Below are 27,117 nucleotides of genomic sequence, written 5' to 3' on the forward strand. Positions count from 1 at the left end.
GAATTCTCAAGAAAGAAGACAGGAGATTTAAATAATCTGTGGCTAAAAGACTTCTCTTAGGGATAGGAATTCTTCTGATCACACAGGAGCCTTAAAAACAGACCTTAAAGACCTGAACACACCTGAAATCCTCTCCATTTACTTTAAGATACCATGATTTTAGGTTGAACTTTAATGTACTCTGCACTTGGACAGTGAAAACATTTTTTGCATCTTCTATATGCTTGATATTAATGTGCATATTATCAGCTGCACTGAAAGGAAGGTCTTGACAGAAATGGTGGCATTTCTTGTCAGTTCTATTGATGTAGATTGTTTCCTGACTGTAAAAAAAAAATTAAAAAGCTGTGAGTAGGGTGTAAAAGTGGTTTCATCTTGCACCTATTCTTGCACCTATCTAAAGCATTACTTCATTAAGAAAGAGAGTGACTCAGGTGGAAGTTGTTCTGTCTGCTGTTCTTGTCTAGCTATCTCCTTTTTTCCTTTTTATTTGCTTTTTTCTTTCTACACTACACTGTCTTTTGGACATAAGTGCTACAGCTTTGTTTTGGTTAGTGTTTTTCTTTATTTCACTGCTTTGTATCAGAAATTTGTGCATGGTGCAACTGAAGGTTATCAGATGCTATTGATTTGCCACTAGTTTGTTTTTAAAATATGCATTTCATTAATGAGTCCTGCAGATAAATGAGCTCTCTAGTTTGATGCCAGTAACTGGTGGAGTGGCAAAGCTAATGTCTATACATGTTTAAAAATAAAAAGTAAATCTACTGCTTACACTGGTCTCCTCTAATCCAGTGTTGCCTGTGGCTCCAGACTTGGCAGTCTGTCTCAGCAAACCCTGTGGAAGATATTTTTGTCTACAGAGAAAATGTTTTGAAGAGCTTTGGTTTGCAATACTCTACCATATATGGGAGGGATTTTTTAGCATTTGATGTCAATTGTGTACCACATGTTAGGAAGGAATATTCAGCAGCATAAGGCTATGAAACATTTTTGCAAAAGCAAAGAAACAGGCAAGCTATAGAGAAGGCTTTTCAGAAACATCAAGGGTACTTTGGCTTATACTTCCTTTTGGAGTTCAAATGTCATAATTTTAAAATAGTGGTCTCATAGAATGTGTGTGTGTTTTTAAACTCAGACTAAGCAATCATTGACAGAATAATATTTTAAGCTATATTTAGGGTGTTTCTTCAGTAAGTCTTCAGGTATTTTACAGATTGATGAACATCATTAATTTGGTTGCTTGATTAACTAACTCACAGAAAACATAAGCTGCCCCTGAAACTCACATCAGATTAAAGCACAGAATAAATGCCCTTATTGTTCATTATACATATGTGCACACATAGCTCATGTCAGAGGAGAGGTAATTGCATTGAGGAATAATAAATGGATAGAAGTTAATAGTTAAAACAGATTCCTAGTGTCTATCTGTAACTATTTTGGCTGAATTTCACAGAGATCATTCTTGATAAATGCATCTAGTTTTAAAGTTATTAAACAAGTTAGCTGTTTGCATTAGATGAAGCACATAAAAAACAGCCAAGAGTGAAAAGTATGCAGTTCTGGAAGACTGCAAATATAATCTGTTTGTTAAAATTATTAATGGAAGTCATTACATGGATTATTCTCTTAAATTTTTTCTGGGAGGCAAAAACAGAATTTCTTGGATCCATGCAGAATTCCTGAACAGATTAAGCCACTTTTAGATCACTGAAGTAAACTAGGTGAGCTTGAGTTCCAGGCATTCTACAAAAAAAAAAAAAAAAAAAAAAAAAAAAAAAAAAAAAAAAAAAAAAAAAATTACTTTTTAGCAGCATGAAAGAACCAAATAATAGGCTTACCTGTCAGTGTAGACTATATGGTAAAAACTCATCAGCAGATCCAAAATGGAATTCAGAGAAAGAGGGGAAGGAGAGGAAGCCCAAGTAATAGCTTGCTCTGCCAGGAAACTCTCGAGCCCATCATAGGAGCTATCAAAGGTCAGTCTGTCTGTGTGTCTGTCTGTCTATCTATCTATCTATCTATCTATCTATCTATCTATCTATCTATCTATCTATCTATCTGTCTGTCTGTCTATCTATCTATCTATCTATCTATCTATCTATCTATCTATCTATCTATCTGTCTATCTATCTATCTATCTATCTATCTGTCTGTCTGTCTGTCTATCTATCTATCTATCTATCTATCTGTCTATCTATCTATCTATCTATCTATCTGTCTGTCTATCTATCTATCTATCTGTCTGTCTATCTCCATAAGCCTGGAAGAGCATAAGGGCAGGCAAAAACACAGATTAAGGAATCCAAGGAACAAAGGGCTGTCACAGGAGAGCCAGGCATGGAGTGAGTGGCAGACTCGATGTTTGAGCCCAGTTGCTGGAAGGATCCCCTCTGTCTATGTGTGCCATTGTCCCTAGTGGATCTTCAGCCAGAGAGGGGAGGGTGGTGAGGTCACTGTGCCATGTTAGTGTGAGTGTTTGGAGCTGTGTGTCCAGCCATGTATGGATGTGGTGTGCACATCTGTCTGCTGGGAACTCATTTCCAGTCTCCCTCCTGGTTGGACCTGGGGACACAGAGAATCAGCAGCTTTGTCTGTCTTAGATGGTTGGACCCAGCACTATGTATTTGCCTCAAATGGTCAGAATGCAAATAAGGAGTAAGAAGCCCTGGTCTAAAGACTTCTAAACTTGAATTCACTGTGCAGGCGAAAGAAAACACAATACTGTTCACAAGTGCAGTGAATAGAATAATAATCAGCAAACCTAATGCTTGGATGCCATTTTTCTTTTAATAAGCTTTAAGAGCTTATTAAAGATTTCTTGCCCCTGGCTGCTCTCTCTCACCTCTTCACACAAGGTCACCATCTTTTCATCTTTGCCCCCTTTGTTTTTGCCACTGCTTTTACTGACTCTCTGAAACAGTCGTTTTAAGAACCCCACCCCTTGTTCCTAAATGAAATGATGCTGTTTTGAGTCATCTCCATCTGGCTTTGGGGCAAGGCCCAACCAGTAGACTATTTGTCAAATACAGATAGAGCTCACTTAGGATAATGTTGTCTCCAGTGGGAGCAGCTCTTGGGGCTGTGGATTTAGGGGAAAGGGTTAAATGTGGAAATAGTTAAGAGAGGGAGAGAAAAAGAAGCTGCAATTGCATTTTATGCAGCTGTTTTGACTGTGTTATTGCCCAGCTTCATACTCCAGCATAGCCTTCAGACCTTGGCTGATTTGGGTCTCCTTTGCCTCAATACTGAAGTAATTCCTAGTGAGACAGAACTCCTTCCTGAACAATTTTTCAGTCTAAGGACTTGTGAGTGTGTCTAGACATATTTGTGTACATATTTTTTATAAATGCAAACATTTTGTATAGATTGTTTCATATAACCTCATTTGTTCTTTAAGTAACAGCTGTGCAGTATGAATTGCTTATGTTTGCAAGTGAAATGAGCAGAAGATCATTAATTCAGTCTCCCTTACAGTTTCTTAATACTCCACACTCCACTTAATGGGAGCCTGGCCTGAATATAGATGAGAGGATGAAATCCATTAATATGTGCTTACCCACACACATTTCCATTCTATTAGAAATTTTGCACAACTCAATATCATATAAATGTGAGGGTATGTCTTAACTGAATGCTAATTAGATCTTATTATTTTGATTATTTTGTACAGATGCCGTTAAATAATGTAGGTACAGACTTGTGAATAGATATAAATTATATATATAGCAGAAAATATTGTATGTAGCCAGTTAAAATCTGATTTATTTCTCTTCTATAAAGTGAAAACACTTTGCTAGATTATGAGTCCACAAAGTATAAAACTCTGACTCAATTGAGTTACATTAAAAACAAAATTGAAGCAGAATTTTCTGAAGTTAAAATAATTAAATGTTTATAGTCAGTTTCCTGTTGTCTTCACTTTCTCTATCATGAAATTCAGGAAGGTAGCTCTTGAAAAATTACAAATAAATTACCACTTTGTTTGAATAAGAGCTGTGGCAGTATAACAAATTCTTTTGCCTGTTAGCTTATATTAAATATAGTATGCTTTCAAAGTCTGCCAATGCTCAGATTAGAACAGAACCTGAGTATCAACAAATCATCAAATCTCATTGCAATTACCTCTGATGTGTGTTCAGTGGTGGGGGGAAAAGGAATACAAGAATGGAAAATGTAATTTTAATTACCATTTCCATTCCATATTTATGTAAGCAAACTAAAACACATGTGCAGATTTGATAGCCACTGCCTTTGTTTCACATGTACAATGCCAATAATTAATGGCAGGTAATGTATTGCTCTCAAATACTGCTGGCTGAAATAATTTTGCCTTTTGCCTTGAGCCTTGGAATTGGCAATGAGTCTTTGCTACCACTTACATCCAAGGCAGTGGCTCTGATGTTTACCAATGTTAACAATATTTAATGCACATCCTGCAGAGCCTATGGCCAGGCGAGTATTGGAAATATTGAAATAGCAGGAGAATATTAGAAGGAGCAAAGAAATACCAGGAGCTCACTTCTCATGCAGACCTGGGTTAAAGTTGGCTCTGTGGCTCAGATTATTGCTATTATAGCAAATACTTTCTTCAAATAGGTTGCAGGTCTTCATTAAGACCTTAATTTTATAAAATTCCCTGTCATAGGTTACAGAAATAAAAAAGGCATTTATCATACTTGTAGTTCTTGACTTCATTGAAGCGCTAAATGAAATTTCAGTAGTATCAAATATTAAAATTTAAATAATTATTTTAGTGAAGAGCAGAAAAATATTCTAGTGAAATATAATTAGTAAGAACATTTATTAATTTTCTTTTACAGCTGTGCTAGAGTTGCTAAAAACTAAGTTGTGGGAAAGCTGACTTCTGATAAGAGAGTATTTATAAAATGGCAGCTCCAGTGAGAGAGGAGTAGAATAAAGGAAGGAATTGGGCAAGATCCAGAAAAAAGGTTTTTTCTATACCTTATTTTTTAAAATTATTTTAGATTTCTAGTAATTTTCTCAGAATGTTACTCAGTTCCAGATATACATTTCTTTTTTAAAAAATTTATATTAGATATAAAAGGGGAAGAGGGATAGCCAGTTTGTTCCATCAAAATGAAAAAAATTATGCTTTCACTGGCAATTTTGTTTCTTGAACATAAAGGATCCAAAAGACTGAACAAAAATACTTTGTCAGCTGATCAAACATGAGCTTAGTTTATGAATGGTGTCTTTCTAATGCATACAATGAAATTATTTTACAGTGCAGATTATTGATTAATATTATTCTGGAATGCTTAAGCCTTTATCTTGATTACTTGTTTGCTTTTACTAATTAAGCAGTCTTTTAGGTAACAGAGTGTATATATTTCCCTAGTGGATTAAGTATTAAATACAGCTTTCTTCACTTATTCTCTGTGAGGTTTATTGTTGTTTAAAGCCTGTGAAATTTTGTGTATTCTGCTAATCTGCCAAACCTGCAATTTCACATTTCTGCAGCAGTTGCCTAACTGCATGCTTATTTCCATCCATGTTTGGCATGTCTGACACTGTGATGTGCTGCATGTGCTTGCTCCCTTTGCCTGGGGCTGCTGTCTGTATTGTTTTGTGCTTCCAGATAGCGGCGGCTGTGCTCGTAAACGCGCTGCAATGTCTGTCACATTAACAGCTGTGAAGAGAGTTCAGAGTTCTCCAAACCTCTTGGCCTCAGGTATAACCACTCACCACTGAGATAGACACAACTTCTGGATGGCTTCTTTATAGTGTTCTGCATTCCTGCTGTATTATTTGCAAGGAGGAGAAAGGGTAGCACTATTTTCTGTTAAATTGATAGATGTATTACTTCTACAATGCTTTTTTAAAAGGTGGTCTTCATTTCTCTCTGCCTATGTTTAGTAGCCATTCATGAAAAAAATCAGGGGTGCTTAGGGAAAAAATTAATTACATTTGTAAATTAATAAATTAGTGAATTGATTTTCCCTTGATTTATGTTTTGGGTCTCACATTCCCTGTATCTTACATAATGAAGTATGTAAAAGAGGTTTTGTTGATTACAAACTTTTCATTAAACTTGATTTAAAAACTCTTCTCAAGGAAAGGAATGGTAGTGTGATTGTAAGGTGATTGTCAGATGCCAGATTAACTTTAAAAAATCATTCAAGAAGATTGTTTATCTAAAAATATTCATAATAATTAAAGCATACTAAATAATCATTAGACAGGCAGAACTGCTTTTTATCAATACTACAGTGTGGTTTTTGCAAAATTAATTTATTTCTAACACAAATTAATATTGGATATTTCTTTTTCAGGGTCTGATTCTCAGTCTCTAGATTCAGGTAAATAAAACACTGTATTCAGTGCAATATCATGTCAGTGGATGAATTACAGCAGTCTTCTATTTATTTGATTTCATTATGCCATACTTCAAGGAAAGCACCACTGAAATTATAATCCTAATTGTTAATGGTTAAGACCTCAAATTCAGGTCTCATTTGAAAGCAGTTATTTCCTGTAACACAGAATATGTTGTCAGAAAAATGAATTGTGTGGGAGAAAACAGACTGCTAATTTGCCACCTTTAGCTTTATCTATTTCCTTCTCAGTGCCTTACTCAGGATTGCAAGTTCTGCCCACCTTCACTTAGCAGCCTGCTCACATAATGTGTTACTTTTCCCAGCTTCTTACAGTATTTTGTCTTCAACATCTCCCTCTGTGTTTGGCCAACGCTTTGAGGGCATTCCAGGTCTGAGGATAGAGAAAAAAAATATGGTTGGTTGGTTGGAAATAGAGATGTCATTCAGATTTGGCAGTAAGATACACTATTGGAACAACTAATTGGGTACTGCGGTGAAATTTTGTGAAACTACCATGACCAGCTAACTTTACATGAGCTGAGATGTTTTTCAAAATCCAACACAGCCCTGAAGTTCAAGAATGTAATCTGAAAGTGAAAAATCTCAAGCCTGATTTATACAGGGGCCAAAGCAACAGCATCTGAAAAAGACTCTGAAGGTTAAAATCCATAATCTATGAAAATTGTGGGAAGATGTGTGACTGCCCAATACCAGGAATGTTGTGAATGCTTGAATTTTCTAACTTTAAAGGTTCATATTTTGTAGAGTGGCAGCTTTAGCCATGTTCTTATAACTTCCATGGTAAAACAGCATCATTGTCAGTGATGAAGTTTGTTCAGTAGCTGGGTTGCTATGTTGAGAGCTGTGCAGATGTACTAATCACACAAAAAAATTGTTTCATTCTTTTTTATTCACGAAAGCTTGGCGATCTTACAACAATGGCAGTAGAGAGACGCTGAATGGAGACGCTCTCAGTTCATCTCTTTCAGCAAAAGGTTTTAGGAGCGTGCGGCCAAATCTGCAGGATAAAAAATCTCCAACTCAGGTAAAACTGGACACACCACGTTTAATGCTGTGCCACTGCTGGGGGGTTAGCACATATAGATGGGGTATCTGTATAGAACATTGTCCTGATGTCTTGCAGACAGTGTGAATCACCTGTTCATATGGGTCACTGCAGACTGCATAGATAAAACATACTGCACACAGGCTGCATGCCCCCAGGTCAATTACCAGAAATTGCTTTCCATGAGCGAGAGAGACAGCTGAATTAAACTAGGTCATACACAAGTAAAAGCTTTCTAGGAGTGTTCCCAGACTTCAAAGAGTATTTATTAATAGTTTACACTTGGAAAAATGCACCAGTCATCAAAATATCTGAGAATTAAAATGTATTAATTATAAGGTAGAAAATGATTCTGCCTGATTTGCAGAACAATTAGAGCACACTAAAAACAGAAACGCACATCATCAATAAATCAGGGAAAAGCCACACAACATAAACAAAAAAAAACACCCCCACACTTGGAAGCATCTTTACCTGTCCAAAAAATATCAACATACTAATTTTAATACTCTCTCTTTTACTATTTTAATTCAAAAGTTTGAGCCTCTGTGTTTTATATATGTGTGTCACCAGTGAATAATTGCTTGCTATCTAAGACCATGGAGTACTTACATACCTGAATGCTTTCACAGCAATAATTCTTTTCCAGTGTAATAATTGTTTTTTTAAAATAAAATGAATGATTGTGGGCTCCCTTCTGATCCTTTCTGATCCCAGTTTGGTTTGAGTAAATGGAACATCTGGCTTTTTAAACAGAAGTTGCACAGGAAATGGTGGTGGGAACCTGAATAATTTAGTTGTCCATTGAATTTAGCAATGTTGAGATGAAGCCCTTTAATTTGCTAGTTCCTTTATTTAAATATAAAAATAAAACTGAGCTATATCTCCTACTAACATTTACTTTCTTTCTGTTTCTTCTTCAATGTTATTTTTGCTGTGTGTGGATGCTTTTGGCAAATAAGGCACCTCTGCCACCTCCTAGAAAAGAAAGCTTTCGGAAAGCAAGAGTAACTAATCACGAGAACGAAATTAATCTGCAGGCAGTACCTGCTGGTGCAGCTAAACACCACCCCACAGATACTGCCTATTCCACTAGTGAGACATCTGTTCAGGAGACAATGACTTCTCAAATATCTAACACAAGTGTGTCCTATGCACAAAAAATCATTAAGCCACTGAGCTCAGTCTGCAGTGCAGACACAGGCACAGCAGCTGGCATCAGCACTACTCTCCATCAAGGCCAAAGGCAGCAGGCTCAAAAACGTAAAATATCTACCTTGAAATTAACCCGGGCACGTGACCCAGCCAGTAGCATTCCTTGTAATTCACAGCCACAGCTCAAGCCTGTTGAAGAGCCAGTATTTTCCCAAAGGCCTCTGTCACCTGCCTGTAACCCCATGCCTGAGATACACACAGCCTCTCTTTCCGTTCACATAGTTCCCACCCCTGACCATAAAGCAGAGCCTGAAATCCAAGATCATCCACCTAGTATTTCTCCAGACACTTCAAAGATGTCTTCAAAGGATTTGGGACAAAAGTCTACAGTTCTTCCTTCTTCACAGGCTGCAGAATGCCATGTGGTATATTTAATTTTTCCATCTTTTATTTTAGATCTTCATGAATCACTTAATAACTATCTGTTTAGTTATACTTACATTACCAAAGTTAGATCTTGTGTTTTCTGGGTAAAACTACCTGTCACATGGATCAAAACAGAAATAAACAAAAACTGAAGGTTTTGGAAGGTTATTGGGAAAAAAATATTTAGCTGAGATAGAAGGCAGGCTTCTTTGTTCCTCAGTGAGCACTTTAAGGAGAGAAAATGCACCATAGGAAATTAGTGTACTGTAGGTGATGCATCAGAGGGTTATGCTGCCATAGATGCTGGAAGGATCAAGTGTGGATAGTAAGGTTAGATTGGGTTGGGGTAAGCTTAAATGCCAGTTTTCTAGGGTCACAAAAAGTACATTTTGTTTCTGCAAGACTGTCTCCTAGGTGTCATGTGCAACAGAGCTTTTTAAAGAAAATAGGTTTATAAATTCTTTGTCAACAACCTCCATATGAAACATCACGGAGCACTGAACTTCTAGGTCCCTCTGTTTCCCCTATACCTTATGCCTACTGAAATGAAAATTGAAAATTCTTTAACTACAGTGATCTCACCTAGGAGAAATAGGAGTATCAGACACACAGTGTAAGACCAGAGGAGTCTGAGCAGGGTTTGTCACCATTCAGAAACTCACTGAGTGAAATAAAATAAGCCTGGGCACAAGAACGTGACAGTGAATACATACTAGGCAAAAGGAGAACGCTGAATAGACTGTAATTTCTACTCTGACTTACCTAGCCACATTAGGATTTTTCTATTTAAAAATATAATTATTCTAGTATATCTGCCAAAATGTGTGTGTTTGAAATGGTTGTACAGATTGCAGTAGGTCTAGGCTTGTCTACCTCAAAGCTTTGTCTGAGTGAAAATCCCATCATGGCATATTTGTGTTCATCTAGTTCTGCTTGAATCATTGAGGCTAGTTTGAAGTAAACACAGCACTATTCTGTAACTTTAAAAGTCCATTGACAGCCCTGTTGTCAACAATAGTAACACATCTGCTTTTCCAGACTGAGGTTCATTCAACACATGACAATCAACCATTCTACTCTGGTAGAGATAAGTATCTGCATTAAAAACAGAATAGTTTTAAGTTGTACCATGCCTGTTTCCCCCTTCAAATCCCAAGTAAAATTTTTGATCAGAACAAAGCTCTGTGAAATTATATGGCAACAATTTGCAGTGCACCTTTTGAATTCTCTCCATGAAAAAATAAGAACACAGAAGGATTAATCACATTTGTCCTCCTCATTCTAGACACGAAACTGTTATCTTAAATCCTTCATTTAGGCTGCATAAAATTTAAAGCATTTTGAGAAAAACAAGTTTAGAAGAACCAATCTTCTACTCAGTGATTTTTGTCAGGTAAGATAAGTCAGTTCAAGCAAGAGCCACAATAAAGAATCCATGTCAGAAACAGTAAGGAAAGCTGAGCAACAGCTTTTTGTGTAGATAGGGTAGATAACTGGAAGCCTTAAATATGGGCATCAAAGAATATTATCAAACAGCACAACAGGTGTAGGTGTGGCTAATACAACTTTTGCATCTGTTATCTTTTCTCTTAAAAATAGTTGCTCAGCCTGTTAGAATAAGATGCATTATATATGGGCAGATAAATCTCTCAAACAGAAGGTATGATAGATAACAAGGATTGGGGAAAATACCTTTTTATGATCAAGAACAATACTGAAAGTCTAATCAGAAGAACTAACAATAATTCATCTTCTAGCTGCTTTTTTGTAATTTTAAAAGTCAAAACATGCCTTGCATTTTCTTTTTAATTTAGAATCTTGTTTAGTTTCAGTTTGAGTTGAAAGCATCAGAGAAGTATCTTTGACTTATTTGGCAATTCTTCACTTAGTTTTCTGCCTTCTTGATTTCAGTATGTGGGAAGCACTATCAGAAATTTGGTGACTGGGTTGCTCTGAATAAAATAACTATTTCAGTTGATCACAGAGATCATTAAGGCATGGAGCCATCTTTTCAAGCTGTGTCCCTTTATGGATCTCTTATCTGCAAAATTCAGCTGATATTTTCTGTGATGTTCAACTTTGAAATCAATTCTAATGAAGGGCTGTATTTGGCATCACAACTGAGTTGTGAAGCCCCAGTTTTGTTAAAATACATACCTAAAATTAGAGTACAAATCAGCATGTGAAGCACTGTAAAATTCTGCATTAGGTGAGTTCCCAAAATAAAGATGCCACAAGTTAAAACTAGAAATACAGGCTGCAGCTATATGTTTAAAAATATTTATTTTATTACTCAGATTTCAGTTTAAAACCTTGAAACTGTTCTAGTGAATGCCAAATATTATGATCCTTTTTATGCTATATATCACAGTATTTGCAAAGGTCACAATTTCTCTCACACTGAAAATTAGTTTCAGTATACTATGCAGAATAGTATTTTCATTTTTTAAATTGTGCATGTGGGTTTATCTGTGTCTAGCCAACAGTACAACTGTATTATGTCACAGAGTATGGAAATATACAGCCCAGAGGGAGCTTGTGTGCTCCAAGTTAATGTTTCTGCTCCTATTTGCTCATAATTTCAGTGGTTATCTGTTGAAACTTAAGGAGCAAGCAGAAGTGCTCTGTGACTCACCAAGTGCCATTTTGTAAACAGTCCTACTCAGAGAAGGGTTGAACCCCTTAAAAGTGTATATGACTATAGAAGCCTTCAGGTTACTCAGTATTAGGGGTTTTTACATTGTTACAGTCTCTAGAGATGCTGCTTCTTTGTACCATACTGCAGATACAGGAGAAATAACTATCGATTTCAGCAGAGAAATTTGTATTTGTTAGTATGGAACCAATAGTGGTAAATCTTCTTCAAGCTTCTTATAAGAAGAAGCAATAAACTGATGAAGAATTTTGATCTGCATCTTCAGAAATAATCACCTGATTTTTATAAATTATTTTGTTCCTGGGTTCATAAGTGTCCTGTTGTTTTAGATATCACTGTCTGAAACTGAGGTGCAAAGCATTTGTTCTGTTACTTGAATTCTTCAGATGAGTTGAACACTTGGTTTAGTCCTGATGTCCTGGAGGACTAAAACATATACAGCAGATGTTTATGAAAGTGTTTCTTTTAACAGCCTTATAGCTGTAGAAATGTGCATCAAAGAAAATAAACTTGGAATTAAAAAGAAAAAAATCTAAATCAATTAATCTAGTACATTTCTGGGTTTTAGGTATTGACCTAAAATATGTAGAGTGATATGGAATAAAGAGAAAACCAGCATTCTGGGAACAGATGTGAAGCAAAGAATATTGAGCATGTTTTTTATTTGAAGTTCTGCATCACTAGTATTGCTTTAGACAAGGGCTAAACTCCATCTCCTTTTACTGAGTTTAGAATAAGAGAGCTAGGTATAAAAATGGGCATTGGAATATAATTTGCAGCATTAGTTTGGACATTTTAAAATCAGCTTTTAATAATTAAAAATAGAGGTATTTTTACCCATTTATGCAAATGTATGGGTGTAATTTGATTGTTGATTACTAAACTCTACTATGTATTAACACAATGAATTTATTCACTTATCTCTAAGTCTCCTTATCTGTGTCTTGACTGTTGAAGCAAGGCCAGTACTCTGGTGTCATTAGTAACCTCACACCACTCCCCACAAATCTTGCATTGAAATGACAGATGACTGATTTTGAAACCCATACTAGGGTCACCTGTCTGTATGAATTGGATACCAGCCGTGTTCTTCAGGGCTGAAATTTTACTGTTTGATGGAAGAAAAGCATTTCAGAGGACCAGCAGAAAGCTGCAGCAGAAGGCTGCTTTTCAGACCTCCAATTCACATCAAGACTGATGGCATTTATCTCTCTATATCTCAAGTGTTGCTCCACAGCCTAAGACAGCCACATAGTCTAGCTAGTTTTTCATTAATCTGATTGGTTAAGTACTTGTTTGGCATTAAATCTGCCTGACTTCTGCTAGCATTTCTTGTGCTGTATCAATAACAAGCTTAATCTGAAGCATGCTGGATGGAACCAGTATTAAAAGTTTTCTGGAATGCATTCAGCCTTGCCTTTCTCATTTTTTTCACAGTGAAAAATATAAGAAAATATTAATCATATATGAGATAGCATGCACAATGAAAAATATGGATTAGTAATAGCCAGTTTTATGTGTTTGAGATTACCATGTTTAAGTGTTGTAAATCAGTTTTCAAAAGCAATGCTGTTTTAAATCACAATTTCAGCCACTTTCCCAAGAGATGATTATATTTATGAAAGTATTCTAGAGCCGGGCAGAATAGAAGTTCTACTCTACAAAGCCAAGAAGCTTCATGGGAATCAGTATGTAGAATTGCTGCATTCCTTCTGTCTGCATTGTAAGAATAATAACTTTATATTCTTTTAAAGAATTTGACTTGATGAAATCAGCTATTATTTACCAAACACAATTAATTAAATTCTTTTAAATCTCAGTCTCATTAGCTCTCTGGATGCACCCTGAATACTTGTCCTTGTGTTGTCCATCCCTTCTTTTCTCAAGCATTCAAGAAATCTCAGTTCAGAGCCAGGTTTACTACATTTCTCAACTCCCCAAAATTTCCTGTTACTTTAATGATATAGAGATTAATTTACATATTGTGGCTCAGTCATATTTAACTTTTCTTGTGGGGATGCTGAGAGGATAAGTGGTCTCAAGAACTTCAGAGCTTTTTTTGGCTCTGCCTCATAATTGCAGCATGATCTCCTGGTTCCTGTCTTTTGCTGGAGATCTTGATATGATGATCTAATGACATAAATGTGATGAAAATCATCATGAATTATGATTCTATCTTCCCTTTATGTACCTGTGAGGTAAAATTACAGTTTCTTATATGTGTATGTAAATGCATACATCTTAAATCCCTGATCTATTATACTGTATAATCATCCTAATTTTTCATGCATTATTTTTAATAGCATTCCATTGTTCTTTGGAAGTTTCCATTGTCAAATTAGTTCTCTATGAAAATACTTTGTCCTTTTACAGTTATACACTCAGTTATTGACTATTTTAATTAAGAGTTAATCTGTTCATATTTTCTCTATGAAAAGATTAAGTTGGGGGGGTGTTCAATTGTAAGTTTGAAACATTGCTGTGATTAAGATTTGGATTTTAAGCTGCTTGACTAATTTTCTTCACTGTTTTAACTGCAGATTTTAACAGCAGCTTTTGCCTATTTTTATATACCCTAGAGATCCAGTGATGCCAAAGATCTATTTTTAATTGATTGGAACAACTGATAGATATCTGTTCACATATATAAGATTCTTTTCTGTAATGCTTATTCATGGGGATGGTCCCATTGACCTCAGTAAGGTTATTTGTGTAAATTCTAGTTGATCTCAACAAGAATTATGCAACTGGAACCCCAGTGACCTCTTGTAAGTAGCATAATCTGGGTTGTGTTCCAAGTCTTCCATAAGGGCTTTAGAAGATATTCTCAGATTTTGGATTAAAATGCCAAAATGGCATTTTAATCTGATGGCTTGAAACATTTTTTGAATGATTAAAGACATCTGCCTAGTCTAAGCATAGGAAATAACCATATTACAGATAACAATGTGATATGTATGACTGAATGTTGCTTTTTAAAGTAGTATTTACTACATATAGTGTCTTACTGCCCTCTGTTTTACATAAATTTAAAATCCCAAACACTCTTTCCCAGTAGCTATTCCAGATGTCCCAACAGTGGAGCCATTAGTGCTGAAGTAGGCAGTATTTTGAATACTTAGGAAATGATGGAAAGCTTGTGGTTAATAGGCAGTATAGAAGGATTTGTGCAGCTGTTTAACAAGTATGAGATGCCAACATGCTTTAGTTCAAAAAGAAGTTGCAGATGCTTAAAGCCAGTTGCAGGACTAGTTTAAACTGAGTGCCCTGTGACTGATTTGAAATGTCAGAACATAAAAATGTCCCTGTACATTGTGTGGCAGTTTTCAGAAGCACTTTCATGAGACTGTTCCCTTCTACTTGTAAGGAACTGTGCTGAATCCAAACAACTGGCATGTTTTGTTTCAGTATGTCCAGTTCTTGTGCTCCCAGTCTTTGTTCCCCAGTTACCCTAACAATCCTGATGTCTTCTAACGTTGAAAAGACTTCTATGCATACACCTTATAGAGTAGGTTGACAGGGTGCTTCCAGGGTGCTTGGAAATTCTATTATCCAAATATTTTTATTAGAGAGGCAGTGGAGAAGATGTATTCAGTCACAAGAGGCAAAAAATTCCACCACCAATTACTTGCAGATCATATGAACATTCATTAATAGTGTTTCTGTGTAGTTGGCGGTACTGTTCATCTTTATATTACAGTCAATTTCAAAATCATACCTGTCTTTGACCAAAAAAAGTGTAACGTTTACCGAGATCAGACTTGCAGATCCATTTTTGCTTTGAATACTACATAAACATTTCTCTAGCCTCATATTTATGTGAATAGTGTGAACCCTCTCAATGCACAATGGAGATCATTAATATATGCAGTACATTATGAATATTCATCCTCAGCACACTATGGTTTCTGGCATTGCTTCCACTAGTATTTTATGGATTCATTTCTTTCATGTTGTCCTACTCTAATATAGAGCATGGTTGATTTATTTCCTAATCTTTGTGAATGTGAACTTCCTCGGGTGGCTGAAAAACTTACACTTCTGTAATTCCCCTGCACCCAGCAAGAGGCAAAGGAAAAAGTTCTTTATTCATTAAGTAATCTGTTTCTTTTCTTATTTTTTTTTTCCCTCAAATCTCAGCTTGGAAACCAGAAAGTACCTGCCCCTGTGCTGGAGGTAAATGCTTCACAGACACACAGACAAACAGCAACAGAAGCTTCTCCACTGCCTCTTCCTTCTCCTGTGGTACCAGTTAACAGATCCTCTTTCTCACCAGACAGTGGCACCCTCCTAGTTCCGTACTGTTTGCCAGAGCTCGGTGATTTGTTGCCTTCACGCCCGTGTAGAGGCGCAGCCCCGTCCCCGCTCCCGTTCCCGCTCCCGTTCCCGCTCCCGCTCCCGCTCCCGTCCCTCGCTCCCGGCAGCGCTGCCCGCGGGAACCCGGCCCTGAGCGAGTGCTCCTCCCGCACGGTCAGCGAGTGCTCCACTGCCATCCTAGATGAGCTGCAGACTTGTAGCTATGACACCACTGACTGCTCTGAAACACCTTCCCCAACCTTGAGCCAGATGTCTGCTGTGTCAGATGGCACCGCCTTAACCAACACTGCTGCCACTTCTCATGTAATTATGCTTCCTTTCTTCCTCCTCCGTTCTGTTCAAACAGGTTGTCAAAGGGGAACAAAAAGAATTCGACCTTGTCTGTTATCCCATTACACAGACAAGTATTTTGTTAGTAATTTTCCATGGTCACAGTCTGACAGCGTTTTGTAACAGTTGTTTTAAAAAACAACTTTAAAAAACGTTGACATAACAGATTTGGGAGTAGGAAATTATTGTTGCACAATTGTGTGGTCAGCTAAGGTGTATCAAGCACTTTGCTTAAAAGAAAAGAAATTCAAGAATTACTTGTTCCGAATGTACCAAAAAGCAAGCATTCCATGGAGTTTGAAGAGATTTGTTTAAAATATCGTTAAGAGTTTACAGGTTTTGGAGTCTGGACTACCATCATTTTTGATTTACACTGAGATGCAGATTTCAATAATGAAATTTATAAATTATTAGTAAATGTTGGCAGTATTTAATGCAGTTTTTTTCCCCAGCCATGATGACTGACTGCACAAAACTGGTTTTCTCTCCTCTAATTAACCTCTTCCTCTCCTAAGCACAGTTTCTTATAGGACTGAACTGCATAAATCATCTTGAATTATTCAAGTGTCCTGTTACTTTTCTCTTGGTTAAGTCAAGGGAAAAACCAGTATGCAGTTGGAGACTTTATACATACATTCACTTTTCTGTAGCTTAGCATACTCATATATGGGGAGAAAGAAGGTATGGAATCTGGGTCAAACCCAGATCACTTCTGATTTCTTTTGAGATTATCCACATGATTAAAATGAGTCAGAACAAAGCCTTCATTTAAATTGAGCAATTCATTGCTGAATTGCAAAACAGAGAGATGTTCTGAATCCAAAGTTTTACTGGGTCACAGCAGTGTTCAAACTTTGTGCAAATACTTTAGCATACAGTAATTTTCAATCCCAGAAACAACAAACAGTGTATGTATGTATGTGTGTGTGTGTATATATATATATATATATATATACATATATATATGTATATACATACATATATATTTTTTTAAGGTTTTGTGTATAATTTATTTAAAGTGTTTTGAACTCAGCCTTGCACATGGTCACCTGGAAAGCCAATGATTGGTTGTCATTGCTCTGTATGCTGCTAAAAAATAGTACTGATAGCAGGCATGTAAAAGCTGTAATTTTTAACTACTGTTACATAACTCAGAAAACTTTTTTTTTCTTTAAGCATAGTTATTATGAATCTGCATACAACACAGTTCTTATAGCCAAGGACACCATAATCAGTATAGACTGGTCAGGCAGAGTCACTACAGTACACTACCATTTACTAACTATGGGAAACATGGAATATTTATATTTTCTTGTAGCCTACTTCTAAAATTGTCAGCTAACTGTATTTGTTTTCTTTGGACACCATTTTTGCAAGCTAAAGTGAACAGTTGGTCCTCCTTTCCTTTTTTGGGTTAGTCTCCCAGTAGAAGGCTGTGTAATAGTCAAGTCTGACCAGCACTTTCTGTTTTAGACATGGCAGGGATGAGGATAACGTTTGTTCACCATTAATGGACAAAGCAAAACAAAGAGATTCTCACTCAAGGGCAGAAATCCCCAAGCAGTCCTAAGAACCCCACAGAAATTAAACTGCTGGCAAAACTCAACTCTGCAGTACAGAAAAGTCATCATCTCCCACTCTCTGTATGGAAGGGCCAGATGGCTGAAAGTGCATCCATGAAATGCCAGAATGATGGGGAAGCTGCTCACACACACACACATGGTTTTTGTTGCTCTAATCCTGCAATGATCTTCATTCTCAGATTGCTATTGATTTCAAAGGTGAAAATTACTGGGAGAAAGATAAAATAATATAGGATTGGGCCATCTACCACTCTGCCTGCATAAGATATAACCATGCTTTAAAGACTTTATGCCTACATTGGGGATGTTTGTTTATTTTTGAGTTTCTTAATGAGACTAGACAAAAAAGTTGTAAGAAAACTTCTAAGAAGAAGCAGCAGCATCAGCAGGAAGAGCTGAGTCAACAAAAATGACAAATATTCGAGGTAAAAGGCAGAGCTAAAGGTGAAACTGTGCTCCATTTTTTTAATCTTTACAAATTCTTTGAAAACATGAAGTATGACAGTTGCAGTTCTTATTTGGGCCTATGCTTAGAATTGGAGTTTAAATTAGAGAACAGCTGGTTTTGTATTTTGATTGTATTCCAATTAGGAACATTTTCCCTATAAAATAATTTCCATGGGTTCTCCTTTTTTATGTAGCTTGAAATTGTGGAATCTAATGGAGACTTTGAAATTGAAGTAGACATTAGATTTTTGCTTTTTCCCAAGTTGCACAATATCTTCTTGAGCTTCAATTGGTTCTGATTCAGAAATCCAGAGAGCTACTCTTTCTGAATCTCAGGCAAATTAGAGGAATTTTAAACCTGATGCCTTGTAGGAATTTTTACATGATCTTGATTATCTTGCTGCAGAAGTAGATAACTCTGTTTGCAGTGGAGAACAGGTTAAGTGTGCTGGAGAAAAAAAAAAATAGAGGTTTCTGGGGAAGGAACATCATGAAAAATTATTATTTTCTAGTAAATTGGAAAATAGGTTGAAAATTTTGGTTGAATAGGGTTTTTTTTCCATATTGTTTTCTTTTCCCACGAAGGTGACCTAGGAAAGCAAAATGTCTAATTCATTAATAGGATTATAAAGGAATTAATTTTCTTGTAAAATCTGGGAATAGACTCTGTCATCTGGACCTAAAGTATCACATTCTCAGATTGAAATGTCAGTAACTACCAAATTCCAAGGGAAGGAAAAGCCTTTGAAACTTAGTGAAGTATCTTTTACAACTAACCCTGTAAACTGTGCAAGATGAACAAATGAAATAGCCACCTTCACAGACACTTTCCTAAAAGAGAAAATCATTAGAAACTAGGAAATTATAGCTGAGCTGAGATCCTCTCTAAGACCTTCAGAAGCAAACCTAAAAATGTCATATATGAACATGCCATATACACATTTATGACTGATGTCCTTCAACTACTTATGTCCTGTTTTCATATTTTGTACTGCTTAGGGTAAGTGCCTTACTGTTTAACTGAGCTATTTGGTAAAGTCCTGCTCAGGAATATCTCAGTTTTTTATTACAGAAATGCAGAGGAGTATCTTTCCAGTCTGCAAAGAACTCACACCAGTTCTGCTCAGAGAAACAAAAACCACAGTAAATGAGTAAGAAGGTGTAAGGCTCTGCACCCTACCTTCCCTAGAAACAAACTTTCCCACAAAGACAATGTCTAGGAAAAAAAAAATGGATGAACACCTGAAGCAGAGGAGAGGTGGCTGTCCTCATCTTGGAACCTTATCTGAAAACATGCCTTCATACTTCTCAAAATGCTGTCTTTGAGTTATGTAGCTTTTCCATTATCACATCTCCAAAGCTGATTTTTTTGGAGGAGAGGATCATGTAAGAAAAGCCAACTTACTTTTGGTTCTAGAGTTTACTAAGAGAGGAGACTTAAACACAAAACTTTCAATGGATACATCACCACAACAGAAACTTTTCAGCTCACTTCTGAAAACAGGCATCCTTAAAATGAGAAGCCCCTGAATGCATGTAAGAATTCACATGGTGTCTGCACAGGGCCCAGGATTGTTTTTCTCTTTTAGCCATGGGAGGCCAAGATATTAAAAATTTCAAATCAATTTCAGTAATCTCCAAAATACAAATGCATATAGAATTTTCATTTGTGAAATAATATGAATTTTAATATGTTTTTATTTATGCATTGCTGTTTCACATCTCTTGTTTACATCTGCAGCATGTTTTAGTTCATTTGCTATATAAAATTGAGCAGTTTGTAGTTCTTCTAATTCAGATTTAAAGAACAGTTCTGCATTAAAGCAGATGTTGCAGAGTCTGCCTTGCTTCTCTGCTGAAATATTCACTACCCTCTTATTTCATTCAATGCTTTCTCAGTAACTCAGTTTTGATTCTTTCAATAGTCCCCATTAAAGTGATACAGCCCTAGTGTAGGGATTCTAAACCTGGGGGCAGATAGTTTCCTCTTGTAAAGTACCTGTAGTGACTAAAGCCTAAATGGCTTTAGGTGCTTGCTGCTTAATTGCCAGTTTGCTTAGCTCTCCCATTTTTGATTTTTGTTCTGTCATTTTGTGGTTGTGGGTTGTTGGTTTTTCAATTGGTGCTATTTATTTTTATTGTGATAGATTACATATCAGCATCCCACTGTCACTCCAGCTGGCTTCCATTTTTAAGAGAAATTTTTGTCACTCTTTTCAGCTAGTCCTAATGAGACTTTTCCCTTCAGTCTGCACAGAAGTACCCATTAATATACATAGTGCTTGAGCATGTTCACTAAGGGAATATGTCTCATGGTGTGAGGGATCTGTGGCAGAAAGCCTTTGTCACACAGTATTGGGAGCTTTTGCTGCCATCTTCATTTTATATTGCTATCAGACATCTGCAAACCTTGTTTGTGCCACCTTCATTGCCTTGACCATGATCTCTGTCACCTTCCCATGACAGCGTCACAGAGAGCACACGAGGAGAGGAGAGGGGAGGTACAAGGTACATAAGGAACACACCCTGCTCCCTTTGTGCTGTTTTGTGTTTCAGTGAATGCAGATGCCATGTGTACCTGACAACTGGTAATTGTTGCGTGGATGACAGTATTGCATCACTCTTTCTTTGGGAGAGCAGTCGGAGAGCTTTGTGTGTAGTTTAATGGGATATTGTTTTGTCTCTCTCAGGCTCAGATCACAGTGAATGGGAATTCTGGCACTGCTGCCAGCCCAGTGAGTCACTTTCAAAGGCCTTTTTCCCCTTCTTCAGCTTACTCTCCACCAGCTTCACTCAATTCCAACATTGTTATCATGCAGCATGGCAGGATGATGGGTAAGCCTCACACAGAATGTTTACTTTATACATTACAGAACATATTCTGATTCATGTGGCAAAGACTGCAAACAATTGCAGAGTGCTTCATGTCCATAATGAAGGTATGGTCTATCCATCTACCTTGGGAAGCAAATGCAAACAAATAATAGCATTTACTGTTAGGCACAGTAGTGATCCCAAACTGGAGTTACTATTAGGTTTTGTAACCCAGGTATGTGAGCTAACCTTTTGCCAATTTTTCTCCTGGCTTTACCAAGGGAAGGGTGTCTACCAAAATAGCTCAACTTGTCCAACACTTCCAGATTTTGCTTAAGAAACCAAGGGCCCATTGGCCACTTTATACTTTGCTCCTCCCTACAATTGTGTAATTCTTCAGCAGAAATACTGTTAACAAAGGGAGAGGCTCTGTGCTCTTAAAAACCTAAAGCCATGTCAATCTAAAATTTGTTCATGTATTTTTAGGGCATCTTTAGCTTAAAAATTAAACACAAACCAAGTACTATCAGCCTTAGGCTCTTTGCCAGTATAATCCCATTTTGCCAAGAGAATCATTTACTTGCTGCTTTTTCTACCAGAGTGGTGCATATTTAGAAAAGATTATACATGCAAAATAACTTGAATGTGGTCCCACAGCTCACATTTTTGTTGTGCTTGCAGGGAAATTAGGTGACAGTTCTTGCTCTGAGACATCTTAGACAAATGCTGCTTTCATCATCGTGATAAGTACAAAAGCTCTATACATGGGTTACCCCACATCCCAGAATTCTAGTTTTTTTTGTTGCTTCCAGTTTGCTGATCTTAAGATCTATCAATACTAGTATTATATGTATTTTCCCAAGACTTTCACTCTTTTATGATGCTGAAGTTCAGTGTTCCACAGTAACAGCCTGATTTAGTTCTCCTTCCTCATGTAGAAATCCCCCTGATGGCCTCAGTTTGAGGCCTATGAAGAATGAAGGATCAAATCCAAAATGTCTTCTAAATTTAACATCATGCATTTTGGGAAAAAGTTCCAAATATTCAGACGTTTGCTACACAGAGTTGCCCCTCGCCATATATGTGTAGCTGAATTATTTACAGGATTTCAGACTTGAGTAAACAGCTGAAACAGCCATGCCAAATCCAGCACTGCAATGGGAGTAACCAGAAATATTCAAAATAAAATTAGAGCTTTCAGTCACTGAAGCTCCTTTTGCACGCTCCTATTGCAACTCATATTTTTCTTTGGAATAATCAGTGGATATTAATGCCACCTGAAAGAGAATTGTAATTGTCACTATTAGTGTTAGAACATATATTTTCACTCCCTGCATTCATTTATGCTGCAGTGGGACTGTCTCACTGTACCTGCACTTGCAAAACAGAGGCTTTGTAATAGCAGCCCACTAATTTACTGAAACCTGCTGCCTGAAGGAGCAGGACTTTTTGCTGTATACAGAAATACAAATTTTCATGCCACATCCCAGCACTTGTTAATTAAAATACTCTGAATTTGAGAAAGAAATGGTAACAGTGATGTAGTAATTTCATTAGTTATGAATGAAGATTTGAGGGGGAAGGGTAGAAATATTGCAAGTCACTACAAAACTGTAGCAGCTTGCACACTTCACCTGGGTTACTGTGGGTGGATCATCAGATTTCTCTACAGGTGCCAGGTTACTGAAAAACATTTTTATAGATTATATGTGGAGTCACATAAAGCTATCAGCACACATTAAGAAAAGAACTCTGTATGTCAGAATTTGTTTCTTAAACACATTAATGTATCTAAACTTCATGTTTCTTAGCACGTATCACATAAATTTTTGTGTGTTCTGTTTGCTGTGCTTACAGAACAGCGATTTTCTATAGGTTGCTAGATTTGCTGGGTGGAAGTTTTGAAATTATGTCACTGGTTTCCAAGGAATGGGTAGAAAAGCTGCAAAAGTTTGATTTCTAGGAGAAAGGCTGCTGCACCTTTCTCTATAGATTTTGCTATGTTTGTAGGATTTTTTTTCTCTTTTTATTGAGTAAGGCATTGTGAAAAAGTACTTCTATTCTAATTCTGAGTTTAATAGTTTGTCTGGTCCTTAAATAAGTTTGTAACTCTGTTAACACAACATTAAGTAGGAAAAAATCCCTAGTTAAGATTATATTTCTTTAAAATAATGTATATGTACGTGATTAAGATTGTCAGTCTTTGTACAGCATACTGAAATGGGGAAGGTGTTTTAACTGCCAAGTATGATTGTTCTGTCATTACACAATTTTCTGTCATGTTATCTTTACAGAGTCCACAGAGACATACTCACAGCATGTTCAGAATGTTGGCAGCACCACCACCACCAGTACAATACCAATCTGTAGAACCTCAGAAGAAGAAAAAAAAATTACAGTAATTAAAGCTCCACATTATGCAGGGATTGGCCCGGTAGATGAATCTGGAATCCCTACAGCAATTAGAACGGTAGGAAATTCTGGGAAATCTGTGTATGAACTCATACAATGAACTGATTGTTGGTAATGGGTTTTTCACATTCTTCTACTCTTATATAATTTGGACTAGAGCGTGCGTAATCAGCAGCCTTGTGAATATAATATTGTGTGTTGACGAAAAGGAGAATGCTGATGGGAGCATAATTGGGCAACCTCATGTTTCTAGTTTTAATTAGAAGTAGCCAAAATTTTGTGTCTTTCTTGTGTCTCTTGTAGTTCTTGCCGTTTGGAGATGCACGGTAATTGCATTTGGCTTATTGCTAAAATAAAATTTATGCATACTATATATATTTATATGTGTGTGTGTGTTCAAATATTTGTATATACATCTGTGTGTGTGTATATGTAAAAATCTCACACTTCTGCATTTCCTGGGGCAGTGTTCCCATGTCTTCAGGGTAGTGTGGAAGTGCAGTTTGTTTCTGAAGGCAATCTACGGGCGTAGCATTTTCGTGGCAGTGCAGTAAATAATCACTGTGCCCTTGAGTGACACGTAAGCGAATAGCTGGGGAGCTCTTTCATTGTGACCAGCCCAGTTTTGATCATCTGCCGCTGGTCACTGCTTGAGTGGCCCCAGGATGTCAAACTGAAGAGTTTTGTTTTCACTATGCTGAAGCATTCTTTCCACTCTGCTGTCAGAGCAGCCTCTTCTGGCTGCTCCAGAGAGCACAGAGGCAGCTGCACCAGGTCTGTAAAGGCAGCACTTGCTGGCCTCCCCAGCCAGAGAAGAACTGCTGTGCTGGACGGAGAAAGTGAGAAGAGTGGGAGCCAGGATGAAAGCGGCAGAGCCCTTGCAGGTGAAGTCTTAGTGAGGTGCAGGGATGTAGCAGCTGTTGGATGTATCCTGTCTGCCAATATTGGCATATGGGGCTATGTTCTATTGCCAAGAATTGCTTCAAGGGACTGAAAAATTAGGGGGGAAACCAGGAATTAATGGAGAGAATCAATAGGAAAAAATCAGGATAAGTGTTAAGATGGGGACAATTTTTATCAGAAGGGGGGAGAAACTCTGGCATTTCTTGCTTTATTTTTGACATTAAAAAGTAATATGATTAGAGTCTCTTGAAAATTAAGACATTTCTTTGCAGCAATGCTCTAGCTTCCTGTCCTCTTTTTAAGTAAGTAGTCCCTTTGCTTTATATTGGATATAGTAATTGGTTTTGTGCTTTTTTAGTAGCAGATTGCTCTAATAGGGTGCATATCACTTATATAAGATTATAACAGAAATCCCCCTTAAGTGTGCCTAATGAAGCTGGCAATTTGCCAAACTATATTTAACTTTCAGGTTGTATGATCTGAGTCTTTCAGACTTTCTCCTAAAAATGTAATTCAGTTTGAATTAGGACATTTTCCTGCTGGTTTTGCTCTGGTTTTTGTTGTATTTCAATTTTAAGAAATCTAACAGCCTGTAATCTTAGTATTAGTATAGAAATAATTCTCACAATTAAGTTAAAACTTTATGGTAGTTTGTGTGTGTGTAAGTGTCTGATTTGGCATCCTTGTTCTGCTTCCTTAAGATATATCTGGTAGTAAAGTTGTTTTCAATATACTTATTTGAGATTACTTTATAAGTGTGCATAAGTATATTTGAGCACTGTGTACCCCAGCTGAGCAAGAAAGAAGTTGGTGTAGTTGTCAGTAGAAGACTCAAATATATGCTGCACCTTGCAAAAGTTCTAAAACTGCATTTTCCATTAACTGTATTAGGTAGGGTATATCACCTGCCCTTTTTCCGAGGTCAGTCAGCAATCCAAATAGGAATCTTCTCCCAGAAGGTTCATCCTCAGTCCATCTGCAGAAAGAAGTTTTCAAATTAGTTCAATTTATCATTGCATGTAAATTTTAGAAGTTTATTCTTCTTCCATATTTGTGAAAAGGGCAACAGTCTATCAAAAAAGCAGTAGATGAAGATTCAGGAGTGATAGGTAGCACACACTGTGTTCCAAATTGCTGTGTTGCTCAAAGTTTAGCATGTCTCTAAGATCTCAGGAGTATCTGTGTCCCAGATTTTGAATGCTTCTCAAGAGTAAAGAGGTTTTGAAAGATGTGATTGTCTCCTCCAAGTCTGTCTTTATTCTCAGAACATGGTTTGTGGCAGCTGTTTAGCCAAGGAAAACAAAAATATGTTCTTTCTATTCCTGCTAGCCCATTCTGTCTCAGGCTTCTGTGAAGGCAAGGACTCCTATGAAGCTTTTTATTCACCCAGAACCCACCATCCCATGCTAGCATGTTCCTTCTGTGCCCCTTTAGTTCCTTCTAGCTCTGAGAAATACAAGTCTGAAGATTCAGATTATTGTTAGGTTCTGCCTTTGTGCCAAGCCCTGCCCCAAAGATGGTAAAATTCCAAGATACTAAAAATGAAGTCTCTGAAAAAGAGGGGATAAAATGTTGTTCACTCTGAAAAGCATTCAGTCAAATACAGCACCATTTACCACCAATAGGGACCAGAGGAAGGAAAAGCCAGATTCATGGAAAGCAGTAAGACTGCATTGTTTCAGCCTATCCAAAATGATTGGTTTATATCTAATTATCAAAATTAATCTGTAGATGAAAAGGCCTCTACTTAGTAAGAATGAAAAAAAAAATCAAGTCCCAATGGGTTTTTTTTTTTTTTCCATACTTACTGCTGTAATATTTCAGCTTAAAATAAAATAAAACCCAGAAAACCAGAGGTCCAGTGAAAATCGCAGAATATTCTGAGTTGGAAGGGACCCACAAGGATCATCAAGCCCAACTCTTAAGTGAATAGCTCATATGGGGATCCAAGCATTATTAGCACCCTGTTCCCACCCACTGAGCTAATCTCAGGGTCAGAGAGGCCTCCTTTAATTGCATGCTTCCTGATGGATGATTGCAATGCTGCAGTGATTATGGACTCTCCTAAGTAGCTATTGCAGTTCCTTCTTATGTCCTCTACGTGCTATTTGGCTGATTGTTTTTCACATGCCATGATTCCATGATTCAGCTTTAATTTTATCAGCTATAATATATGCAAAGCAGGATGGCATCTGAATGGCTTTGTGCATTGTGAATACTGTTAATTCCTCAGACAATGATGGTGTGTGGGATTAGTGAATATAAATTGAGAAAATGTATTTCAAAATTAATGTATTGTATTTCTTAATCCTATCTGATTTATAAATTAAAGCCAAGTTACTGGCTGAGACATGAAACCCCTAGGAGGGTTTTGCTGGGAACATGATGAGAGAAAGGAACATTCAAATGTCCAGAAAAATGTTGGGAAACCTTCTTGTCTACTCATGTGGGAGCTTCTCTGTACCTGATCTCTGTCTGGGAGCTCCGTTGACTTTGTGGAGGACCAGGCAATACCTGACAATCAGCAGGGGCATTAGCAGTAGTATTTATGCATTATTTGCAATTTGTTCACATTCCACTGATTGGAAGACTTGGTTCAATACAATCAGGGACTGTTGCTGTGGGAAATGAGGAGGAGCAGGGAGGTTATGCCCATCAGTGTGA

The 27,117-nt window shown here is 37.0% G+C and overlaps 1 protein-coding gene across 35 annotated transcripts in view; it reads left to right on the top strand.

The window, feature by feature from the left end:
* SORBS2 (sorbin and SH3 domain containing 2) overlaps positions 1 to 27,117 on the top strand; it is a 163,210-nt gene that overhangs the window by 86,459 nt on the left and 49,634 nt on the right. For 14 of the 35 annotated variants that reach the window (XM_079305599.1, XM_079305588.1, XM_079305591.1 and 11 more), the window contains 7 exons: positions 1,852 to 1,982; positions 6,300 to 6,326; positions 7,265 to 7,389; positions 8,373 to 8,990; positions 15,788 to 16,267; positions 21,015 to 21,159; positions 23,433 to 23,608. In XM_079305599.1, coding sequence (XP_079161725.1) covers positions 1,862 to 1,982; positions 6,300 to 6,326; positions 7,265 to 7,389; positions 8,373 to 8,990; positions 15,788 to 16,267; positions 21,015 to 21,159; positions 23,433 to 23,608 — 1,692 coding nt within the window. In that variant the 5' untranslated portion in view covers positions 1,852 to 1,861. Of the gene's footprint in view, positions 1 to 1,851; positions 1,983 to 5,605; positions 5,699 to 6,299; positions 6,327 to 7,264; positions 7,390 to 8,372; positions 8,991 to 15,787; positions 16,268 to 21,014; positions 21,160 to 23,432; positions 23,609 to 24,291; positions 24,435 to 27,117 lie in introns of those variants that run through there. The other 21 variants (XM_079305596.1, XM_079305597.1, XM_079305600.1 and 18 more) reach the window with 17 other exon arrangements.

The sequence above is a fragment of the Erithacus rubecula genome (genome assembly GCF_903797595.1).
Source record: "Erithacus rubecula genome assembly, chromosome: 5".
NCBI lineage: Eukaryota > Metazoa > Chordata > Aves > Passeriformes > Muscicapidae > Erithacus > Erithacus rubecula.